At 31.8% G+C, this 24,983-nt stretch overlaps 1 protein-coding gene across 1 annotated transcript; it reads right to left on the bottom strand.

The window, feature by feature from the left end:
- Positions 1-912: 912 nt before the first annotated feature.
- Positions 913-24,981, bottom strand: LOC139489661 (WD repeat domain phosphoinositide-interacting protein 3-like). The gene is made up of 10 exons (XM_071276308.1): positions 24,843-24,981; positions 22,588-22,662; positions 19,526-19,627; positions 15,878-15,965; positions 8,403-8,497; positions 7,758-7,948; positions 6,397-6,482; positions 5,642-5,743; positions 5,122-5,243; positions 913-4,543 (listed from the first exon to the last, which is right to left on the bottom strand). Exons 1-10 carry the CDS (start codon positions 24,907-24,909, stop codon positions 4,437-4,439), a joined length of 1,035 nt encoding a protein of 344 aa, XP_071132409.1. The 5' UTR covers positions 24,910-24,981; the 3' UTR covers positions 913-4,436.
- Positions 24,982-24,983: the final 2 nt, after the last annotated feature.

Below are 24,983 nucleotides of genomic sequence, written 5' to 3'. Positions count from 1 at the left end.
TATTATTGTTGTTGTTACCAATTATGTAAATCAATTGTATCTGATTTTATGCTCTTTTTGGCCCTGTAATTTGGGAAATAAAAATATTCTATTCTATTCTATTCTATACAAATGATTTTCTTTGTAGTTTATTCTCAAGCCTCAACTACAGAGTTACTGGAATTTTCATAATATTTACTTTTAATATTAGTCTGAAATCAAAATCAATTAGGTTTCCTTTAAAATGTAATGTGTAAAGGTACATCGATACATTATTGCTGATAATAATGATTGAAATTGGCCTAGCGGTTAAAGTGATCTCTGGTAGGGTTAAATTAAAACCTTTATGACATTATCACTCCTCATCGTGCTGTCATTACAAATATGAAGGATCTTTCTAACATATTTTTCAAGTTGAGCTAAAATAAAAGTTGCTTTATGGCTTCATGAAAGGCTAAAACAAGAATGTGTCCATAGTACACAGATGCTTCACTAGCACTATCATTTTCTATGTTTAGTGGACACTGAAATTGCGACTTTGGCATTGAAATTATAAAGATCACATCACAGGGAACATGTGTACTAAGTTTCAAGTTGATTTGTCTTAAACTTCATCAAAAACTACCTTGACCAAAAATGTTAACCTGAAGTGGGACATATGGACGGACCGAGGGAAGAATGAATGGACACACAGACCAAAAGACATCATGTATAAAAATTGGCCTAGTGGTTAAAGTGATCCCTTGAGCTATTTTTTTCCCACCTGGAATAACGAAATGAGAATATTTCATAATCTCTCCTACAGTATTCTTGATAGATTTGCTATAGTTTGGTACAGTAGTTTTTTTAAAGTTCACAGACTAACAACTGACTCCAAGCGAAATCAAAAGCCCATACTAACCCTGTACAGGAAACCAATAAAAAACGACAGTAAACATTATAATTATGCTTTATTTTTCTCTTCAGTTACATGACTTTCTTTACTGACTGTAGTTCTACATCACATGTCTATTTCTTATATATACATATATATTGCAACACATGAATAAGAAACTAAACAATGTTGGCAGTTATATGGAACACAACACTTGAAGTCCACTGATTTTATTCACATATAAGATATTACTTTTTTTCTTTAAAATAAATTTAGCCTGAAGTGACAATAACTATCTATACTAATTTCTTAATTTTATTGTCACATTTGGATATGCAAATCATACAATCACTAGTTTTTGTCAATTGATCAGGTCTACACAATACTTATAATGAGACATCTATTAGAATATACTAAAACCTGTACTTTAAACTTCTGTGGGAATTTGTTGGATTTTGTAGTTTACTAGTTTATGTCAACCTCTGTCCTCTGAGAGCAAAAAATGAGCAAAAAAAACATTACAGTACATGTATCACCTGTGCAATTATTTGTGGCTGAATTTATGTCTTCAGAGAGAATTTATTTATTTTTCATTTACGTATGCCTTTGTTAAAATATTCAAAAGCATTAATTTTACACTGAAAAAAATATTTACAATTCTATATTTTCCCCTTTAAACTTCAAATTAACTATTTCATTTTTTTTTAACAATATTCATAATTATAACTACTCATAAAATATCTAATCAAATCAAGACATAAAATAATATGCACCACCTAACATATTATAAACTGAAAATACTACGACTAGGTTATTTTATTATCTGGTGGGTGAATAAAAAATAAAGGGCAGCTTGGTAAACTCCTCAACGTGACCGGGTAAAATCAGGTCATTGAACAGGTATGCGTTTCACACAACCATACACTTATTGTGGTGTCTAATAAAATATGAATTTAAATTTAAATATAACAATAAAGTAATAAAACTTATTAAATGACTTTAAATACTCTTAAGAAAATAAATGTAAGACTAAGCACATATCTATTTTATATATTATTTCAACAGTATCTTAATTAATCAAGGTGAGAACTGAACAAATATTTTCAAACAACTTTACAAAATAATTTGATTTATGTACTAAGTTAATGTCAAAATAAATCAATACATATATACATATACCGGTAAATATTAATATAAATATACACGGCTATCATTTGTTCATGGAAGTACATGATAAAAACATTGAATACATGAACAGCATTCTTTTTAGACCCATTGCACATTTGGTAATTAAATGTGTTTAGATGAAAATTTGCACACTGTCTCTTCAACTTTCATACAACATTAATACATGTTTATGATTTTGAATATATAGTTCTTGACAAAAAAAATGACATAAATACATGTACCAAATACATTGTACACAGTTCAAATTCAGTAGCTCAAAAATATATTTTCTTCTATTGTTCTTCAAAAAAAAAAAGATCAATTTACTATCAGTTGTGTTGCACCATGGTATTGTATGTCCATAAAACAATAATTGTTACTGGCAGCCATGTCTTATAAATTACCCCAAAAAGTGTTATAAGGAATGCACTCTATATTGATGGGTCCAAAAATTCCCTAAAAAATTACCAAAATCTTTTGTTTTTTTTCTAGAAAACACAGAGGAAGGACTTTTCCCAACATGAGGAAGGACTTTTCCTGACATCAAAACTGCATTTATTTTGACATCATGGTAAATCTTTTGGTTCCTTAATTTTCCACACCTAAACTTTAAAAAAGTCAAATTGAAATCTTTTTTTTTCTTTTTTTTCTTTTATTATTGTTAAATATCAAATGAATGCAAAATTAAGCTACTGAATTTGAAATACATATAATTGAGTATTTTCCAGGTCTCCTTAAAAATTTAACTTCTTTTCTCAAAAATGTCTCTGTTGAAATACTTTTTTATATTTTTTTTAAAAGTACACTTTGAGGTACATATTAGATAAATGAATTTACAGCACAGTCAAACCAGTAAAAACTAATCAAATGGGCAGTTAACTTTTTGTATTAGCACAATGTATATTGATCTCTGTACACAATCAAGTGTGGATAAAGTTCCCAATAAACAGATATGTCTGACCAAATACTATGGCATCAACTTTGTAGTTGTTCTCGGAAAAAAATAGAGTTTAGGGTTTCTTTACAAACCTAGTTTGTCAACTCCAACCATAACAAATTACTGACTAAAATGACAAAAACATTGTTTATAACCATTAACAATGCATATCAATATAAACTCCTATGATAAAAAAAACATAAAAAAGACCACAACTGCTTTCATCCTTGTCAACTTGTTAATTCATAGAAGAAAACCAAAAAAGTTGGTGCTCTTTTCACAAAAAAAACTTATGACTAAAATTGATCATAAGTTATACTGAAATGATCACCACTTACAAAGTGTTTTTACTTGATTATTTGTGAAATGAGAGCCGCTGATCTTAGAACTGAATCTAATAAGTTTTATCTTTTTTCAAAAACATAACTGTAACAAATATTCAAAAAGCACCCCACGAGAATAACCAACAGCACAGTCACAGTACAATCAAACTATGGTTTTGATAACACAGGTTTCACTGTATGTGGAAACCTGCTTTATAATAAATACTGCAGTTCCATGCAGGAAGACATGTCACAAGTCAAGTTGCTACGCATTTTATACTTTAATAAAACAAATCTATAGTTCATGAATTAATAATCAAACTTAAAACATTGAATCACTGATATCTATAAGAAAAAAAACTTTGGACAACACTTGAAACAATCAACTCTTTTATGGCCTTACATTGTTAACAACCAATTCAAATATGGAATGTTGATTCATCCAATGTTCTATATATAACGAAACACACACATATACAACTCATAACAACAAATGATCAATTTCTACATGTGTATCTGCAAATGAAATAAAAGCCAAGACAATATATTGTTTCAACCTCCAAAAAGTTTGATATAATTCAGGTTTGTAATACCATCAATTATTCAGACAAGGTACCACATATAAAGTTATTTTTTAAGAAGCAGCTTTGTCATCTGTTTTACAGTAACAAAAATAGTTAAAGATCAATACAGTCACTCATAAGGATACAAAAAGGAACTCTCAAGAGAGGTAACTTCATCAGAACTCTGTACGTAGATATTTACGGTAAATACATTTACAATTAAAACTGTTTTTGTAGCCCTTTAATCCCTCAGTCAACCTCTTTATCTGTACAGACAAAAATTACCATTTTTTATTACATTCAGTATTCAATTTCTTGGGCTGTTGAAAATGAAATTCATGCATTTGAATGCATTTGACAGGTGGCCCATAAAATTCTTTTTTTCAATTTAGAGAAAATATTTGTCTACGTCTCAAATTTGCAATAAGTCAACAAAGACATGTGAATTTAAATGAAAATTTTAGCAGGTTTGACTGTATTAATTTTACCAAATTTTTTTATTTTCACAATGTTGACAATGATGGTACACTGACATCAGTTGAAAAACAGTATACATATAATGTAACCAAGCATCATTTAAATGTCCAGAAAAATCATGATCGGTCATCTGTCATCTCTAAGAACTGGGCATATACATCTCTAGTACACTCCCCCTTCTGGTTGAACACAAATTTGTAATAGCTTCCATCAGCACACACAACTGGAAAATAAAACATAAACATAAGATTTCTACCCTGTATAGATTACAAATCTATTTTTACCAATGGTTGCATAACTATTCAAAGTTCTAATGATCTGTGGATTTCCATGATATTTCCATTGCCACACCAATGACAATGTTTTCTCATATCACAATACTTGCACAAATAATTCTAATACAATTTACATCTTTGGTTGCTCAAAATCCCCAAAGCAATGACAGTAACATTGACAGTAACAATCCTACTTTTTCTAATATTGGAAAATTGGTACATTGTACAAACAAATGAAATCAATGTATTTAGTACAAAATGTATACTAAACTTTTTATACAGAAGGCAGGAAAGTAGTGCTCAAATGAAAAAGTTCTCAGTAAATATTATTACATTTATTTTTTATGCCCAAAAGTCCAAAAGGTCTAACCTGCATTTAATAAAGTCCAACAAACAAAAAATTAAATTAGCGATAACATAACTACACAAATGATTGTTAGCTTTTCATCCATCAAATGCAACTGAGCTGGAGTAATAGCCTTCAACATTTACACTTTTATATATATGACAGTTGATATAAACTTACCTATCACAGAATTAGAATCTGCACCAAAGGCACAAAGACATCTAGCACCACCAGGAACTTGAAACTTGGAAAAACTCCATGTTGAGCTAAAATACTTTGGTAGGAAACTAGCAGACCCAATACTGTAATAGAAATATAGAGTAAAGCTAAGCACAGATAAATGAGATATACTCCCCTTGCTTGATTTATTAAATGTGTTTTAACTATTTTTAAATTATTGGAGATTCAAGTGGTTTTTTTCTTTTGTATGCATGTAAAACATTGCCTTCTTCACTGTATTGGATGTTATTGCATGGCCACAGTTTGGCAGTCACCCACATCCTGTACATCACCAAATTATTCCTTTCCCTCTAGAAATCTGGTTAAAAATGCAATGGGCTCTAAAATTTGATGTCCATGTGAATGAAACTGGTCAGATGCAGAATATACATATAATAAATTCACATCATAAGATTTCAATTCACTAAAAACAGTCCGTTTTTTTTTAAATAAATATATTTGCACATTGAATTCAACTTACCCTAATTGTTTATTTCGTTTAGGATCTTCTGTAGAAAATATATGGACTGTTCCATGATCGCTAGCTACACAAAGCAAACTAGAATCTTGATTGAAATTTATACTGAAATATATAAAAGAATGTTACTCAGACTAAAGAGGCAGACATTATTATGAGCCAGACAAACCACTGAATTAAAATCAAAGCGGGTAAAAATGTTTGAAGAATTGTTTGCATAATTTCAATCATATTCTATTCTTAAAATGAGGTGGACAAGAAACACCTTTAATATGTAGCCTAACCCTTCTTCGGTAAAGCACTTCACTGTAAAATTTTAAAAAATGTACATAAGATGACAAGAACAATTCACAGAGCAGAAAACATAATTATTCCCTATTATGGGATGTTAAAATAAAAATAATATTCCTTAAATTACCACAAGATGACTGGAACAATGTTCACCATTGAAACTAGCATGTCAATTTCAGTTGAATGGACTTTTGTGGAAATTATTTTCTGTGCTGCAATATTGTTACTGGATTATAATTATGGTATATGGGACACTTAGTGATGTTGGAAAACATTAATTTATACATTCAAATGTTTTCCTGAAGGTAATATCAACACACACAGTGATGGCTACCACATAAGTTTTGAAAATATTGTCAGATAAAAGGAGGAGATAGTTTTAAGGACAGATGAGTAAAAAAAAATAGTAATGCTATATCCCTTCTCTAGTGCAAATGTAGATGCTTGTAATATGATAATTAGCTTACCAATAAATGTTAGCACTATTTGCACCTCTTCTTAGTTCATGCAACTGTAACCCTGACATAGGATCAAACACTCGGATTAATGTTCCCTACAAAATACAAATAAATTTCATAGCCTTGACATTGATTTAAACACTTTTCATGTCATAATGTTCAAGAACAAAATAAAAATATACACATTATCTATTCAGTCTGAGCCAATCTAATATTTTTGTTTGGCATGCCATGGACTGAATCCTGTGGTTATATTTCACCATGATAAATTCCACTGCTTTCACACAAAAAAACATTGAAGTGTAAACCGAAGAGTTTTGGAGAGATCTGATAAATTCTCTCACTAAATTGAAAACCCACAGCATTTTGACAAACTTGATTATTTTTACGCTTTAATATACAATAATTAACATGATTGTGTCTAATAGCCTATTGTAAACTTAGATAGATTCGAAACAGCTACCTAGATCATTCGGCAATCAATTTTCAAGGATTTCATCGTTCTCTTCAGCATATGACAGCTATAGTATAGTACTGTATAAAACAAATATTTTTTGGAGGTTTTCAAATGTTAATCTAAAAACCTCAGAAAATAAATCCTTTGATGGCAATTTGTACAAGCAGTAACCTTGTTTGTAATCTCTACTGATAGATACATGAATCTACAAGCTACCTAGATCACATTTCATTACAATAATTTATTAATGCATTTTACTGATAGATGTAGATCACCTTCTTCTTATCAGAGAGATATCAAAAATATATCTAGGTCATTTGTCTCAACAAGGCAACTTGTCTATGTTTTGAAAGGATAGACGTCAACCACTATCACTCAGTCAGACTCATAAATGATGCTTTTTTTGTCTTTGTTTATAAAAATAAGAAATTTATAATGACCATCGCCATGATTTGTGAAAAATATTCAAGTTTATAAGTGAATACATGTACATCATGTACAATAAAATATAGGTAAATATATAAACAACTCATCATCAAAAGCAAATATTTGATAACTTTATCTATTTCAAACACTAAGTTTGTTAAAGAAAGGTATAAATATATTAGGTAGATATGACAGATTCATTATCATGGTCAATGTGATTTATATCAGTTTGTTTTCAGCCAGCTATCAATTCAAGGTCATTACATTCTAGATCATGAAAAGAATTCTTTTAATTGAAATACTCTGAATTATATATGTATGTCAGTGGCGGATGAAAAAATTTTCATAAGGGGGGCCCACTGACTGCCCTAACAGGGCTCCATTCATGCTTCTGTGATTCCCTATCTAATCGACCAAATTTATCTCTCCCAGATCCGCCTATGCATAAACTTATTTGGTTGTTAACTTTAACAAGAACTAAACTTACTTTTTCGGACGATGTAGCCAACCTTGTGCCTTGTAGGTTAAGAGCTATACAACTTAGAGGTGCCTCATGAGCAGCTATGTCTGTGGGTGATTTTTCTGTGTTAGCCAGGTCTACCACCTGGACATGCCCTGGTTTACGCCCAGGAAATGCAAGTATTGAATTATTGCTGTTAGGACACATGACACATAGACCTGTGGGAAATACAAATGATTTATAAAGCAATGTTTGCAACTAAAACAGAAGAAAATCTTTCAATCAGTTTACTGCTGCCAGATAGTAATCCCTATGCATCACATACTTTGACTTTTATCACAGACGCGAAAAAAAATTATTCAACAAATTCACTAAAAATAGACAACTTTCCATTCGTGCATTTTGTTGTATGTGGTATGTCACAATGCAAACATTATAACCTCAACAAAAGAATATATTGTATCTAACTTTTTTCCTCAAACCATAACAAATTACATTGAAACAAATACACACCTCATTTGCATTGTTTTTTTGTTTGTTATTTAATCCCCCCCTCCCCCCAAAAAAATATGATTTACCAAAAAGGGATTGGTAATCTTCTTTTAAACTCACATTTAAAGCAGTTTAGTCAAATATTTGCATTATTAAGTGTATATAAATTATTCACGTTACCTCTTGGGTTTGTGCATGTTTCAAACACATGAAGTTGTTGAGGGTTCTGTGTAAATGTATATACTTTTATCATTGTGTCTAATATTACTACAATTCTGAAAAGTAAAAATAAGTCTTTGTACACAATGTATGGTATTGTTAAGGTAATAGTAATCTATCTGTAAAATAAAAATAAAGATTTTAAAAGTGTGTCACACAATTTTTCATTTTATCCTTAATAAAACATAAGCAGTGGAAGTATTTAAAAAAATAAAGAGACATAATAAAAAACATCATTACTGTTATTTAGAAATTAATCCATGCATCTTAAATTGTGAATCATTGACCTTTGTCAAAAATGTGAAATATAAATAATGCAACTAAAAAAATGGATATGACTATTGAAATTATTAATGCACGTTATTTTAAATGTGAAATAATATTGAAGCATTTTTCTTATTTTCTCTCTTTTTCTTTTCTTGCCTTTCAAATTATATGAAAATCTTTTCATATCAATATTCTCCTGTTGTGATGGTATACGTTATCTAAAATTGAGAATGGAAATGGGGAATGTGTCAAAGAGACAACAACCCGACCAAATAAAAAACAACAGCAGAGGGTCACCAGCAGGTCTTCAATGTAGCGAGAAATTCCCACACCTGGAGGCGTCCTTCAACTGGCCCCTAAACAAATATATACTAGTCCAGTGATAATGAACGCCATACTAATTTCCAAATTGTACACAAGAAACTAAAATTAAAATAATACAAGACTAACAAAGGCCAGAGGCTCCTGACTTGGGACAGGCGCAAAAATGCAGCGGGGTTAAACATGTTTGTGAGATCTCAACCCTCCCCCTAAACCTCTAACCAATGTAGAAAAGTAAACGCATAACAATATGCACATTAAAATTCAGTTCAAGAGAAGTCCGAGTCTGATGTCAGAAGATGTAACCAAAGAAAATAAACAAAATGACAATAATACATAAATAACAACAGACTACTAGCAGTTAACTGACATGCCAGCTCCAGACTTCAATTAAACTGACTGAAAGATTATGATTTCATCATATGAACATCAGGCACAATCCTTCCCGTTAGGGGTTTAGTATCATACCATCATAACATATATGAGAAGAACATAACCCGTGTCATGCCAACAACTGTTTTTAGAATAAATGTGTGTAGTTCCGATGCAAAGACCTTATCAGTGACTCAATATTAACGCCAAAATATGCAATCTTTAATGACTTGACAACAGTATCGTAATTATATCCCTTCTTAATAAGTCTATTCAAAGGTTTTGTAAGTTTCTGAGGTGAATACTGACACCTTTGTGCTTTATAAAGAATATTTCCATAAAAAATTGGATGTGAAATACCTGAACGTATTAGAAGTCTGCATGTTGAGCTATATTTACGAATGATGTCTTTATACCGATGATAAAATTTAGTAAATGTTTTGACTTGTTTGTGATATCGAAAACCCTGGTGTAATAATTTTTCAGTAATACATAAATTTCTCTCGTTAAAATCTAAAACATTGTTACATACACGAGCGAATCGTACAAGTTGAGATATATAAACACCGTAAGATGGTGACAAGGGAACGTCACCATCTACAAACGGATAATTAACGATAGGAAATGAAAAATCATCCCTTTTATCATAAATTTTAGTATTCAGCTTTCCATTAGTGATATATATCAAGATCGAGAAAAGGGCAGTGGTCATTGTTAGTATTAGCTTTATTTAAAGTAAGTTCAACAGGATAAATTTCATTAATATACATACTGAAGTTGTCATTATTGAGAGCCAAAATATCATCCAAATATCTAAAAGTATTATTAAATTTGTTTATCAGATGTTGTTTCGATGGGTCTTTGCTTATTTTTGTCATAAATTGTAACTCATAACAATACAAAAACAGGTCCGCAATAAGTGGTGCACAGTTAGTCCCCATTGGAATTCCGATAATCTGACGATATACGGAATCCCCAAAGCGAACAAAAATGTTATCTAGTAAAAATTCAAGGGCATATATAGTATCAAAGCATGTCCAATTAACATAGTTTTTTTGTTTATTGCTACTAAAAAATGACCTAAAAGAGTTTGAACATATATATTCACATTTTGATTTTTTGAATGCCCATTTAATTAGGTGTGTGAATTTTTTCTTAATGAGAATGTGAGGCAATGTGGTATACAGGGTAGAAAAATCAAAACTTTGAACAGATTCAAAATCACTAATATATTATAAGCATGCAATTTATCAAGTACTTCCAACGAGTTCTTGACACTCCAAAAGTAATTTATTCCACTATTTTCGAAGGCCTTATTTGAACAATTTATTATCAGGTTTTTAATTGTACCAAGTGTGCTGGTAAGATGAATAGACAATTTAGTAGTTGAACAATGGCTTGAAGACGAAATAAATCTATATTTGTAAGGGGTTTTGTGTAGCTTCGGAAGCCAATACATAGTTGGGACTTTCATTGTATTTGGCTCTGCTTGTAAAGCGGTGGCTAAAAGTTTATGTTTGTTACAGATTTCGTTTTCTAAAAATAGAGTCAGTTGGAATGTTGGTGAATTGGTGATTTCCTTCTTCAGAACCTCAATGTAAAATTTACGTCAAACAATAATAATATTATTAGCAGCTTTATCGGCAGGGACAAAAACAAATTCCTTGGCTAGTTCTTTTAGTTTATGTTTGATACGAGAAATAGGTTTATTGTGGTTATTGTTAATAGTAAAATGTTCTTCAAAATGTTGAACCCGTATATCAACTATCTTCATTACTGAATTAAAATCAAAGAGCTGAAAGCTCTGAAGAAAAATGACGCCACTGTCTCTAATATTGGGATAGTTTATATGCAAGTCTTGATTTTCACATACCGTAATTAGTTTAACAATGCAACATGTCTCGTAAGCATATAATTGATATTCGTGTATGTGTGTGTGTGAAGTGAAGGTGACAACTGGCTGTTTTTTTAAGACAAATGAATAGGTCAAGACTGCCTGAATTGTACAAATAAATACCGTAGAAAGGCTTGTATATTTCTCACTGGTACATAGTCTGAATCCGGGTCCGTTCGCGCCCACTCATGTTCGCCCCTTTCACTTTCACACCCTACATGTTCGCACCCAATCTTAATTGGTTTTGTGTTTAATAACTCTGTAAGCAAGTGTTTTCTTATAAGTATAATTGTTGTCATTGTCTCAAAATAAAGTGAGACAGCATTTTTTTTTGTGTTGAATAAATCTTAATCATGTTTTAGATAGCGTATTGTTAAAAATTATAATAATCCTTTCTAAATAAAGTGGCATTTTTTCAACGTTTTATTTTGTGTTGAATAACTCTTAATCATGTTTTGTTAGTGTATTGCTATAACTTTGTTTCATTGACTTCTTTCAAAATGAAGTGAGATCCTGACTATGTTTTTTTCTGTGTGTTGAATAGATTTTATCATGTTTTGGTTATAATAGTGGATTGCTATATTTTGGTTCCTATATTTTATTGTTTCGTTGTTTCAGATCAAAGGTACCAAGCTGTTAAAAACAATTATCTTTTGTGTTTTTCCTTAAAAATCTTCAATGTTTTACTCATACCAAGCTATAAATACATTCAGTATTTACACCAAAGCAATTTAAAACAACAATCATGATTTTCCAATTATTCAACTTGAATTTGAATTAAAATTGGGCGCGAATGAGTAGAGTGCAAACGGACCTTGGGTGCGAACGTGCGAACATGTAGGGTGCGAAAGTGTATTGGGCGCGAACAGACCTGATACCACATAGTCTGAACCCCCTTCTCCCACAAAATATTAAGTAAATAATCTTTTTGTTACTGTTATCAAAGGTCTAATGAAACTCAGGTAATTTCAAATATTTGTCAAAGAATTCTAGTCAAACCGGCACCTGGTTAAATTGGCACCTGGACAAATCAGCACCTGGTTAAATCGACACCTGATTTAGTCAATTCGTCACCCATGTTAAATATAAATTTTAACAGTATTTTAAGCAAAAAGAGTAAAAAATAAGTAAGGGGTTGCCAGAATTTTTTTCAGTATTTAAGCAAAAAGAGTTAAATACTAACTTTCACATTTTTGGGTGTTCATGTACATTTTGTATATATTTATTTTTCTCAACTTAATGACTTTTTTGGTGTATTTTTAATGATATATATATGAGTAGTCAAAATAATTATTACGTCTGGCAAGGCTTTTTGAATTTTATTCTGGGACACCTTTCTATGACCGCAAGGCTATGTTAATTTTTTTCTGGGACGCCTTCCTACGAACTTCATAGGAAGACATCACAGAAAAAAAATAAAATAGCCTTGCCAGACGTCATAATTATTTGGACTAATACATGAGATATTGGATATGTTTATGCATTATTTAAACCAGTTGAGCATTTTACAGGATTGTTTGTTTAATGCTTTTTAAACTTTACTGAAACTAGAGGCTCTAAAGAGCCTGTGTCGCTCACCTTGGTCTATGTGCATATTAAACAAAGGACACAAATGGATTCATGACAAAATTGTATTTTGGTGATGGTGATGTGTTTGAAGTTCTTACTTTACTGAACGATTTTGCTTCTTACAATTATATCTATAATGAACTTTGCCCATTAGTAACAGAGAACTATATTTGGTAAAAATTTACATATATTTACCAAATCAATGAAAATTGTTAAAAATTGACTATAAAGGGCAATAACTCCTTAAGGGGTCAATTGACCATTTAGGTCATGTTGACTTATTTGTAGATCTTACTTTGCTGAACATTATTGCTGTTTACAGTTTATCGCTATCTATAATAGTATTCAAGATAACCAAAAACGGCAAAATTTCTTTAAAAATTACCAATTGGAGGGCAGCAACCCAACAACCAGTTGTCCAATTCATCTGAAAAATTCAGGGCAGATAGATATTGACTTGATTAACAATTTAACTTCTTGTCAGATTTGCTCTAGATGCTTTGAATTCATAGTTATAAGCCAAAAACTGCATTTTACCCCTATGTTCTATTTTTAGCCGTGGCGGCCATCTTGGTTGAATGGCCAGGTCATCGGACACATTTTTCAAACTAGATACCCCAAAGATGATTGTGGCCTAGTAGTTTCAGTGGAGATTTTGTAAAGATTACTTTGATTTATGAAAAATGGTTAAAGATTGACTATAAAGGGCAATAACTCCTAAAGGGGTCAACTGACCATTTTGGTCAGGTTGACTTATTTGTAGATCTTACTTTGCTGAACATTATTGCTGTTTACAATTTATCTCTATCTATAATAATATTCAAGATAATAATTAAAAACAGCAAAATTTCCTCAAAATTACCAATTCAGGGGCAGCAACCCAACAACCGATTGACCGATTCATCTGAAAATTTCAGGGCAGATAGATCTTGACCTGATAAACATTTTTATCCCATGTCAGATTTCCTCAAAATGCTTTGGTTTTTGAGTTATAAGCCAAAAACTGCATTTTACCCCTATGTTCTATTTTTAGCGGTGGCGGCCATCTTGGTTGGTTGACCAGGTCACGCCACACATTTTTTAAACTAGATACCCCAAAGATGATTGTGGCCAAGTTTGGATTAATTTGGCCCAGTAGTTTCAGAGGAGAAGATTTTTGTAAAAGATTAATTCAATTTATGAAAAATGGTTAAAATTGACTATAAAGGGCAATAACTCCTAAACGGGTCAACTGACCATTTTGGTCATGTTGACTTATTTGTAGATCTTACTTTGCTGAACATTATTGCTGTTTACAGTTTATCTCTATCTATAATAATATTCAAGATAATAACCAAAAACAGCAAAATTTCCTCAAAATTACCAATTCAGGGGCAGCAACCCAACAACCGATTGACCGATTCATCTGAAAATTTCAGGGCAGATAGATCTTGACCTGATAAACATTTTTACCCCATGTCAGATTTGCTCTAAATGCTTTGGTTTTTGAGTTATAAGCCAAAAACTGCATTTTACCCCTATGTTCTATTTTTAGCCGTGGCGGCCATCTTGGTTGGTTGACCGGGTCACGCCACACATTTTTTAAACTAGATACCCCAATGATGATTGTGGCCAAGTTTGGTTTGATTTGGCCCAGTAGTTTCAGAGGAGAAGATTTTTGTAAAAGTTAACGACGACGGACGACGACGACGGACGACGGACGACGACGGACGACGGACGCCGGACGCCAAGTGATGAGAAAAGCTCACTTGGCCCTTCGGGCCAGGTGAGCTAAAAAACACCTTAAATTTGCTTATTATTTGGCATGAAAGTTTGATTTATTGAAAGGGACTCATAGTTTTCCATTTTATTTTAATAATTGTCTAATTGTTAAAACAACATCTTGGGTAAGGGCTTCGTTGTTTACCTTTATACACAACAACATATTCACTATGTACTTGGTAACAGTTATTAATTAATTGAATAGAAAATATTATAACAAATATTATTGGATGCCGAATTGACGTCAAATAGGTGCAGATTTGACTAGATGACAATTTAACCAGGTGCCGACTTGACTTGTACGTTTCAATTCCTCTGCGATCGTTTGCGGTATTTTCTTGAGAAAAACCTATTTTCCATCATCAAAGAGAAGAAGAAACTGCTTGAAAATGATTCTGGAACGCTTCATGATTGTTAAAATAAGTTAAATTCACTCAAAAAACAATTTTAAAACAATGTTTAAACAGGAAGTTTCAAAAGCACGTGTAAAAGAAGAAATTAACCGGTGAAAGTGGAAATCCGTACATAACAGATATCACTATAGTACGACTTTGACAGCAAAACAGTTCCATCCTTTTGTAAAACAGTCTTTAATATACCTATCACATTAATGTTTGAAGGGTCTTAAGCTTATTCAAACCATAAAAGTCGGTATGAAACACCAAAACGGAATGAACAATAACCGATTACGTTTTGTAGTTTACAAATTCTAAACTGGTTCCCGTCAAACTACAACACTTTGTTCGAGTGTAGTGGAATACAAGCAGAAACCAGTTAGTTTGTAAACTGGTATCTGGCTGATTACTACACAATGACCTCTAATGCATATTGATAACACAAGCAAATTCCAGTTCGTATAGAAAATAGTAAATACGAAACCAAGCGCGGTAGGCAGAGAAATGTAATGAAGTTCAGGTCGCCAGTAATGGAACAATGACTGCGTCATTTTCCAAAAAGAGTCCAAAGATTTTTTGTCAGCTTTTTTCTCTGCCTGTCTTGGTGGCTGAACACCTTAACAGCTTGTTGCTCCACAAAAAAAACTTATCATGCAACATATACCATAGTTTATATACAACAAATTTTTAAATCATGGAAGCAATAAACTTTAATTAGTTACCATTTTAACTTTCAACTTAATTGTACAGAAAATGAAAAGATGTTACACCATAGAGCTCTGTATCAATGAAATGAACGAGTCTGAGATCTCCTAATGAACAGCTATAGCAGCAGCAATAGCAATGATTAACCCTACCTATCTCTTCTCAGCCGCACACTTTTGACATCTGTAGAAAATTCTAATTCAATTACATGTTTTTTCTTTAAATCATCCCAGACCATAACTGAAATAAAAATAACAATATTATTGTATGCACCATTTTATATTCAAAAGTGGACATTACATGGATGAAGAACCATTCTTTGTTAAAGCTTTAGTAAAACTTACACTACAGTAAAACAAACTAGAGGCTCTAAAGAGCCTGTGTCGCTCACCTTGGTCTATGTGAATACTAAACAAAGGACACAGATGGATTCAAGACAAAATTGTGGTTTGGTGATGGTGATGTGTTTGTAGATCTTACTTTACTGAACATTCTTGCTGCTTACAATTATCTCTATCTATAATGAACTTGACCCAGTAGTTACAGTGCAAAATGTTAGTAAAATTTTACAAATTTTGTGAAAATTGTTAAAAAAATGACTATATAAAGGGCAATAACTCCTTAGGGGTCAATTGACCATTTTGGTCATGTTGACTTCTTTTTAGGTCTTACTTTGCTGTACATTATTGCTGTTTACAGTTTATCTCTATCTATAATAATATTTAAGATAATAACAAAAAACAGCAAAATTTCCTTAAAATTACCAATTCAGGGGCAGCAACCCAACAACAGGTTGTCTGATTCATTTGAAAATTTCAGGGCAGATAGATCTTCACCCAATAAATTTTTTAACCCATGTCAGATTTGCTCTAAATGCTTTGGTTTTTGAGTTATAAGCCAAAAACTGCATTTTACCCCTATATTCTATTTTTAGGCGTGGTGGCTATATAAGTTAGTTAGTTGGCCGGGTCACCGGACACATTTTTTAAACAAGATACCCCAATGATGATTGTGGCCAAGTCTGGATTAATTTGGCCCAGTAGTTTCAGAGGAGAAGATTTTTGTAAAAGATTACTAAAAATTTACGAAAAATGGTTAAAAATTGACTATAAAGGGCAAATTGGGCAATAACTCCTAAAGGGGTCAACTGACCATTTCGGTCATGTTGACTTATTTGTAAATCTTACTTTGCTGAACATTATTGCTGTTTACACTTTATCTCTATCTATAATAATATTCAAGATAATAACCAACCAGGTGCTCCGCAGGGCGCAGCTTTATACGACCGCAGAGGTTGATCCCTGAACAGTTGGGGCAGGTATGGACAAAATATTTAAGCGTGATACAGCTCTGAATTTGGATTGTGATCAAATTTTTGACATTATATGGGTTTTTTACACCAAACAAATGTCAAGCCACTCCATCATCATCATCATCTCAATTCAAATTTTAAATGGACTTTGCAACCATAAACACTCATTTAAAGACATCAGAAAATTATAAAAATAGAAAATGACATGATAGTCATGTCTGGCAAATTTCCAACATACATTATCTAAAAACATTTTAGAAAAGATAAGGAAAAAAAGCTTCATCAGCAACATTTTATATTGGCAAATTTCCAATGAAGTTATTTACATAAAGTTATTGGCAAATAAAAATAGAAAATGACATCATAGTTATGTCTGGCAAATTTCCAACATATATTATCTAAAAATATTTTAGATAAGATAAGGAAAAAAAAACTTCATCAGCAACATTTTATATTGGCAAATTTCCAATGAAGTTATTTACATAAAGTTATTGGCAAATAAAAATAGAAAATGACATCATAGTCATGTCTGGCAAATGTCCAACATACATTATCTAAAAACATTTTAGATAAGATAAGGAAAAAAAGCTTCATCAGCAACATTTTATATTGGCAAATTTCCAATGAAGTTATTTACATAAAGTTATTGGCAAATAAAAATAGAAAATGACATCATAGTCATGTCTGGCAAATTTCCAACATATATTATCAACTACTATTCTATACAAAGAAAGATAACTCCAATTGAAAATTAATTGCTATTGCACAATATTGTGCAATTAGATATTTCTTGCTATTGTGCAATACTGTGCAATTGAAAATTTCTTGCTATTGCACAATACTTGATATGGAATCCTGATTTGGACCAACTTGAAAACTGGGCCCATAATCAAAAATCAAAGTACATGTTTAGATAAAGCATATCAAATAAGCCCAAGAATTTAATTTTTGTTAAAATCAAACTTAGTTTAATTTTGGACCCTTTGGACCTTAATGTAGACCAATTTGAAAACTGGACCAAAAATTAAGAATCTACATACACAGTAAGATTTGGCATATCAAAGAACCCATTTATTCAATTTTTGATGAAATCACACAAAGTTCAATTTTGGACCCTTTGGGCCCCTTATTCCTAAACTGTTGGGACCAAAACTCCCAAAATCAAGTTTAATTTTGGACCCCCATTTGGACCAACTTGAAAACTAGGCCAATAATTAAAAATCTAAGTACATTTTTAAATTCAGCATATCAAAGAACCCCAAGGATTCAATTTTTGTTAAAATCAAACTAAGTTTAATTTTGGACCCTTTGGACCTTAAAATAGACCAATTTGAAAACGGGACCAAAACTCCAAAAATCAAACCCAACCTTCCTTTTATGGTCATAAACTTGTGTTTAAATTTAGATAGTTTAAGAAAGTTATTAAAATTTTAAAAACTACAACCACAGAGTGATGTAATGTATTCCCGCAGAAAAACTAAGTGCATTTATAAGTAAAATACGGAAAAAATGGAATTTTATTTTCACAAAATTTACTTCTGGATACTATCTTATAATCATAAACAAGCTTCTGTCCAAGTTTGGTAGAAATCCAGTATGGTTAAAGAAAGTTATTTAAATTTCAAAAACTTTAACCTCAGAGTTAATATTTGTGGACGCAGCCGACGACGACGGAATGTAGGATCGCTTAGTCTCGCTTTTTCGACTAAAGTCGACGGCTCGACAAAAAGCACTGAGTTGAAGGCTTCTGACTTGGGACAGGCACAAAAAGAATGTGGAGGTTGGAAGGGGTTAAAAATGTTTACTGTTGCTCAACTCTGTCTTTTTAAACTAGGGCAAAGACGTTGAACTAGTTTTTAAATGTAAAGGGGAACTTATGTTTTGCTTTTTTGTCCACTGTTTAAAAATGTTCACTGCCCTCTTAAGTGCATGTCCCCAAGTCTGAAGTATGTAGCTCAGTGGTTAGCTATTTGTTGCTTCTTATCATGTGTGTTTCTTTTCTTTTCTTTAATTATATAATGAGGTCATCGGCCTTTTTGTGTTTAAACTGGTTCAAATTTTGTCATGATGGCACCTTTTATAACTTTCCTTATGGTATGGACTTTGCTCAATTGTTGAAGGCCATACAGTCACCTACAGTTGTTAACATCGTGATTTGGAATCTTGAGGATGTGTGTACTATTAGCCATAAGACCATGTCTCCTCATGTGATCTAATTATATATTTAATAATAACGGTAGTGAAAAAAAATATTTGAAAAGCTAATATTTAGTGATCGATAATCTAAAAGTTGCTTGAAACTATGTTGTACTTTAGATGGCAATTGTAAGATGGTAGGCATGAAATATCATTGGTTAATTACTGTAAAAGACAGACAATTTATTTCATGAATGATTGAAGGAATCAAAAATTTATCTGCCACTACCCTTCTTTTATTAGACTATTATCAATAAGAGCATCAAAATGCTTGCATATTCAAATTACATACCTTTTGTACATGGATACTTGGGATTTTTCCCTCCTCCTACTAGAGCTAAATAGTTACATCGGAAAAGCATTTCCACATGCCTAATTCCTCCATCAGAGAAATCTAAAAGAAAGGAACATATACATATATAAAATGATTATTTTCTATCCCCCCTCCCAACAGTAACTGCAAGCATTTTTGGGGTCATTGTTTCTTACTATTGTGCTTGTTCCTTTCTTTTGTTATAAATATTATTAAACATTTATTTCTTAATTCTATTCTAAATTAATATACCTGTATACAAAAATGTTCTATGACTAAAACAATTATTAATAGCATTATGAAAAACCATTGATAAATTATACCATAGAAATGGCATTCCCCCTCCAACTATCCTGTCTACATGTATGATAAAGGTAAAACTGGTTTGATAAGAACATGACAAACATTTAAAACACAGGAATTTGTTATAAATTGTCAGTAATAATTGAATCCACAGTAAACCAGATGCTCCGCAGGGTGCAGCTTTATACGACCGCAGAGGTCGAACCCTGAACAGTTGGGGCAAGTATGGACACAACATTTAAGCTTGATACAGCTCTGAATTTGGATTGTGATTAAATAGTTGACACAACATACAGTAGGTTTCTGACACAGAATGAATGTGGTCTAAGAACTTAAACTTAAAAACTTAAAAATTTTAAATTGGACATTTACCAATATCCAAAATCTAAATACATGGTTAGATTCAGCATATCATAGAACCCCAAGAATTCAATTTTTGATGAAATCAAATAATGTTCAATTTTAGACCCTTTAGACCTCAATGTGGACCAATTTGATAACCGGGCCCAAATATTAAAAATCTAAATACATGGTTAGATTCAGCATATTGAAGAACCCCATATATTCAATTTTTGTTGAAATCAAACAAAGTTTAATTTTTTACCCTTTGGACCTTAATGTAGACCAATTTGAAAACGGGACAATACTGTGCAATTGAATATTTCTTGCTGTTGTGCAATATTGTGCAATTAGATATTTCTTGCTATTGTGCAATATTGTGCAATTAGATATTTCTTGCTATTGCGCAATACTGTGCAATTGAAAATTTCTTGCTATTGCACAATACTGTGCAATTGAAGATTTCTTGCTATTGCGGAATACTGTGCAATTGAAAATTTCTTGCTATTGCGGAATACTGTGCAATTGAAAATTTCTTGCTATTGCACAATACTTAATATAATAATTTTGGACCCGGATTTGAAAACTGGGCCCATAATCAAAAATCTAAGTACATGTTTAGATTCAGCATATTAAAGAACCCCAAGAATTCAATTTTTGTTAAAATCAAGCTAATTTTAATTTTGGACCCTTTGGACCTTAATGTAGACCAATTTGAAAACAGGACCAAAAATTAAGAATCTGAATACACGGTTACATTTGGCATATCAAAGAACCCCAATAATTCATTTTTTCATGAAATCAAACAAAGTTTAATTTTGAACCCTTTTGGCCCCTAATTCGTTGGGAATAAAAATCCCAAAAATTAATCCAAACCTTCCTTTTGTGGTCATAAACCTTGTGTTAAAATTTCATAGATTTCTATTAACTTATACTAAAGTTATTGTGCAAAAACAAAGAAAAATGCTTATTTGGGACCTGTTTTTGGCCCCTTATTCCTAAACTGTTCGGACTAAAACTCCCAAAATCAATCCCAAGCTTCCTTTTATGGTCATAGACCTTATGTTAAAATTTCATAGATTTCTGTTTACTTGTACTAAAGTTATTGTGCGAAAACCAAGAGAAATGCTTATTTGGGCCCTGTTTGGCCCCTTATTCCTAAACTGTTGGGACCAAAACACCCATAATCAATCCCAACCTTCCTTTTATGGTCATAAACCTTGTGTTTAAATTTCATAGATTTCTATTTACTTTTACTAAAGTTAGAGAGTCGAAAACCAAATGTCTTCTGACGACGACGACATCGATGACGTCAAAGTGATACATTGTACCAATATACGACCAAAAAAATTTCATTTTTTGCGGCCGTATAAAAAGGATGTTGCAGACTAAAATTCAATAACCCCAATTTAACTGGATACATATTTACATCTAAGTGCAAAATGTACTCAGTATGATATTTTTATGTCTAATACATCTTGACCATAGACTGAACCTAAAGGAGTAGGTCCGGTAAGACCCCTTTTTGGCCCCAAAATATAGCAGTTTTACAAAATTGTTAAAATGTAAACTTTTAAATATATATTGGACAGTAGAATGCTTCTGCTACATAAATATTGGTTGTTTTTGGCAATACAATGCACATATATCGAGTACTAGCACCATTAAGTCACGCTAAATTACTGAAATCTTCACAATTCTATCATTTTAGCTAAATTTTAGACGGTTTTCGTGTAAAACGAAAGTGGCCGCATCCGTGTTCATCCTTAATATTGAAATGTAAGTTGTATTTTATGATAATACATAACATATATAAAGATTTTGGATGAACACGGATGCGGCCACTTTCATTTTTGACAAAAACTATCTAAAAAGTGACATTTTTTGACATATTTGGTACATTTGTAGATTTTTCATATTTGAGCTTGAATCGGATCGTTTTCAATGACTAAACCAGTTAAAATCTTTCATATAAACTAATTGATTCAAATGAAATAGACACTTAAGTGTTTAAAAAGAGGTCAAATTCATTCGTCAGATGAACTTGAAATTTGAGGCCAAAATTGATCCTTACCGGACCTACTCCTTTAGACACTGACTCTTTAATGTGTAAAATCAAAAGGTCTATCTTCCGAAACATTGTGCTGCAAAATCAACAAAAAGGACTATTATAGTATACATATGTATACATGTATTTGCAACAACCTGCACAATCTTAACTTTATCTTTTCAGTTTGAGATATCCTTTTTATTAAAAATCTGGCAAATTATATTTCCTTTACAGTTTAGTATTATGCTATGAATTTTTTTTATCACATTATGTTTGTACACAAGTTAAGTTTTTTGTTCAGAAAATGGTTTATAATTCTTTACAGGATACATGACATACATGTACATACCTTGTCTTTCTTTTTCTTTCAGCGGGTCAGCATTATATACTCTGAATCCATTTTCCATTCCACAAGCAAAACATCCTGTAAATAGACAAACCAAACCATAATAAGTATTCCAAATGTTTCAACCATTTGTTTTCTTAAAGCAGTGGCGGATCCAGAACTTTTCATAAGGGGCCCGCTGACTGACCTAAGGGGCAGGGGGCCGCTCCAGTCATGCTTCAGTGATTCCCTAAATAATCAACCAAATTTTTCACACAAAAGGGGGGCCCCCTGGATCCGCCTATGTAAAGGGACATTAGCTAAAATTTAGACAAGACTGCACACTTAAAATAAATGTCCCACCTGCTTTACCAACAATAATTGATTTTTATTTTAAAGATCTTCGTTCTTGTGTTCTGCCTTTGCACCATTGTTCCAGATTAGGTGGAGGGTTTGGTACCAACAAACTACTTTAACCCTTTCCTCCATAATGACGCTTTTTGACGCCACCCCCTTTACTCCATAATGACGCCTTTTGACGCCTGTGTAGTACCTAAGTTGAAACGCTTTGACTACAAAATGTCTGCATCAAACTTTTAAAAAATTGTATCTAATATGAAAAAAAAATTCATGAGAATATCTGACTTGAATTTCATTGATGAAATTTTCGTTTTTGTAATGCATTAATACTTTAAACCTGATAATTTTTTCTTATTGAAAAAAATCCTATGCAAATCAAGAATTTAAAAAAAAATCTCCTTGGAGTAAAGGGTTAAACCTGCAACATTCTGTATGTGCCTGAGTGTTTATTAAGTAACAGAAACTGTCATGTTGGATTGATCAAAACATGCATACCAGTCTGGATTCCATAGTTAACTTGCTTGACATGAAAAGTCACCATCTTGGCGTCGTTGGCGATGAGCTGCAGTCATGCCTGACTAATTAAAACAGTATACAGTTCACATGCAGTTTAATTTCACAGACGCCATCATGAGTTGGTTGACCATAATGGAATAAAAGTTTCACAGATGATATTGTGTATTTTTCTAATGGCCTTACTACAATCCCCTTCCCTTTTCACAAATGTGACCTACCAAATTAGACTATTTACCCAGTTAGTAATAACATGAGCAACACGACGGGTGCCACATGAAGAGCAGGATCTGCCTACTCTTCTGGAGCACCTGAGATCAGCCCCAGTTTTTGATGGGGTTAGTGTTGCTCAGTCTTTAGTTTTCTATGTTGTGTCTTGTGTACTATTATTTGTCTGTTTGTCTTTTTCTTTGTTAGCCATTGTGTTGTCCGTTTATTTTCGATCTATGAGTTTGACTGTCGCTCTGGTATCTCTCTTTTAGTTTCCATGACTTTTGTAGGGTAAATTTGGGTACTCCCCATGATAAATGACTGTAAAATTTTAGTTAAACTGATGTTAATGATAAATATTTTACTCCTTACAAGGCTAATGGAAGTTACAAAATGAGATTTGACGACTGATGATAAAAAAAAAATTAAGGTTCATTTGCAGCTGACAGTAGGGAAAAACAGACGTTGTACACTTGACAGTAAAAGACAATCCTACACTCAATTATCAAGTGGGTGAAATAAAAGGAAGTCAATAGGTATAATTTGTATTGCCTGATATAAATATTTTTTCAATATATTACAAAATACAATAGATCATAAATAATTAAATACACAAATGAAAATACATAAACATAGATATATAACCAAATTTTTTGGCAAACATCCGCCACTATGAATTTATAAAAGGAAAAAAAAAATTTAACAAGGGAGGGAGGGTGGGTAATTTCAACGTAATATCAAATTCAAAAATGTAAAGAAAACACTTTGCAATAGTATAAATAAACAATTAACAACAAAGGAAAAGTTTATATCCAATAAAAAGAGCGAAATAATATAGTGAGTAAATTTAATGCAAGAGTTTTTACTAATAAAAATCTAGTTTGAACCAGTGTGATTACTGAGGTGTATAATATAAATTTCACTGTTTTGCTAATTAAATAATTTAAATCTTAAATTAAACCCTTTAGTTACAATCATGAAAATTGTCACTATTCTTGTATTTAATCATGCATGTTATATTAAATAATATTTTTTTCTATGTTGGGGAGGAGAGGGGAAGACTCTTCTTTGAACACTTATAGGCGACAAAAGACATAAAATCAACCTGTACTTGCATTTTCATATAAAGGTTAGATATATGTACTTTTTTAATAGGAAGAAACTGAGAAAAATTTGGTGCTGCAGTGCAGACGAACCTTGGTCTTGGTTCCATCCAGCGTATAACAGCCCGTTCCCATGTGTATTTTCATGTTCTAAATTCATTTTATCATATCTTTTCGTGTCAGTTTATCAACATGTTCACTTCAAATATTACAACAACAGTGTAGCTGTGTTTT

The sequence above is a fragment of the Mytilus edulis genome, chromosome 9 (assembly GCF_963676685.1).
Source record: "Mytilus edulis chromosome 9, xbMytEdul2.2, whole genome shotgun sequence".
NCBI classification, from domain to species: domain Eukaryota; kingdom Metazoa; phylum Mollusca; class Bivalvia; order Mytilida; family Mytilidae; genus Mytilus; species Mytilus edulis.
The sequence above is the reverse complement of the archived record's forward strand: the minus strand, read 5'-3'. Positions and strand labels throughout refer to the sequence as shown.

What these genes read in the sequence shown, in the direction of transcription:
- LOC139489661 (XM_071276308.1), bottom strand. Translation starts at nt 24,909, where the DNA reads ATGAATTTAGAACATGAAAATACACATGGGAACGGGCTGTTATACGCT. An exon ending in CAAGTATCCATGTACAAAAG is followed by an intron (nt 15,966 to 19,525) that starts GTATGTAATTTG and finishes TTTTTATTTCAG; the next exon opens with TTATGGTCTGGGATGATTTA. An exon ending in AATAGTGCTAACATTTATTG is followed by an intron (nt 5,744 to 6,396) that starts GTAAGCTAATTA and finishes TATATATTTCAG; the next exon opens with TATAAATTTCAATCAAGATT.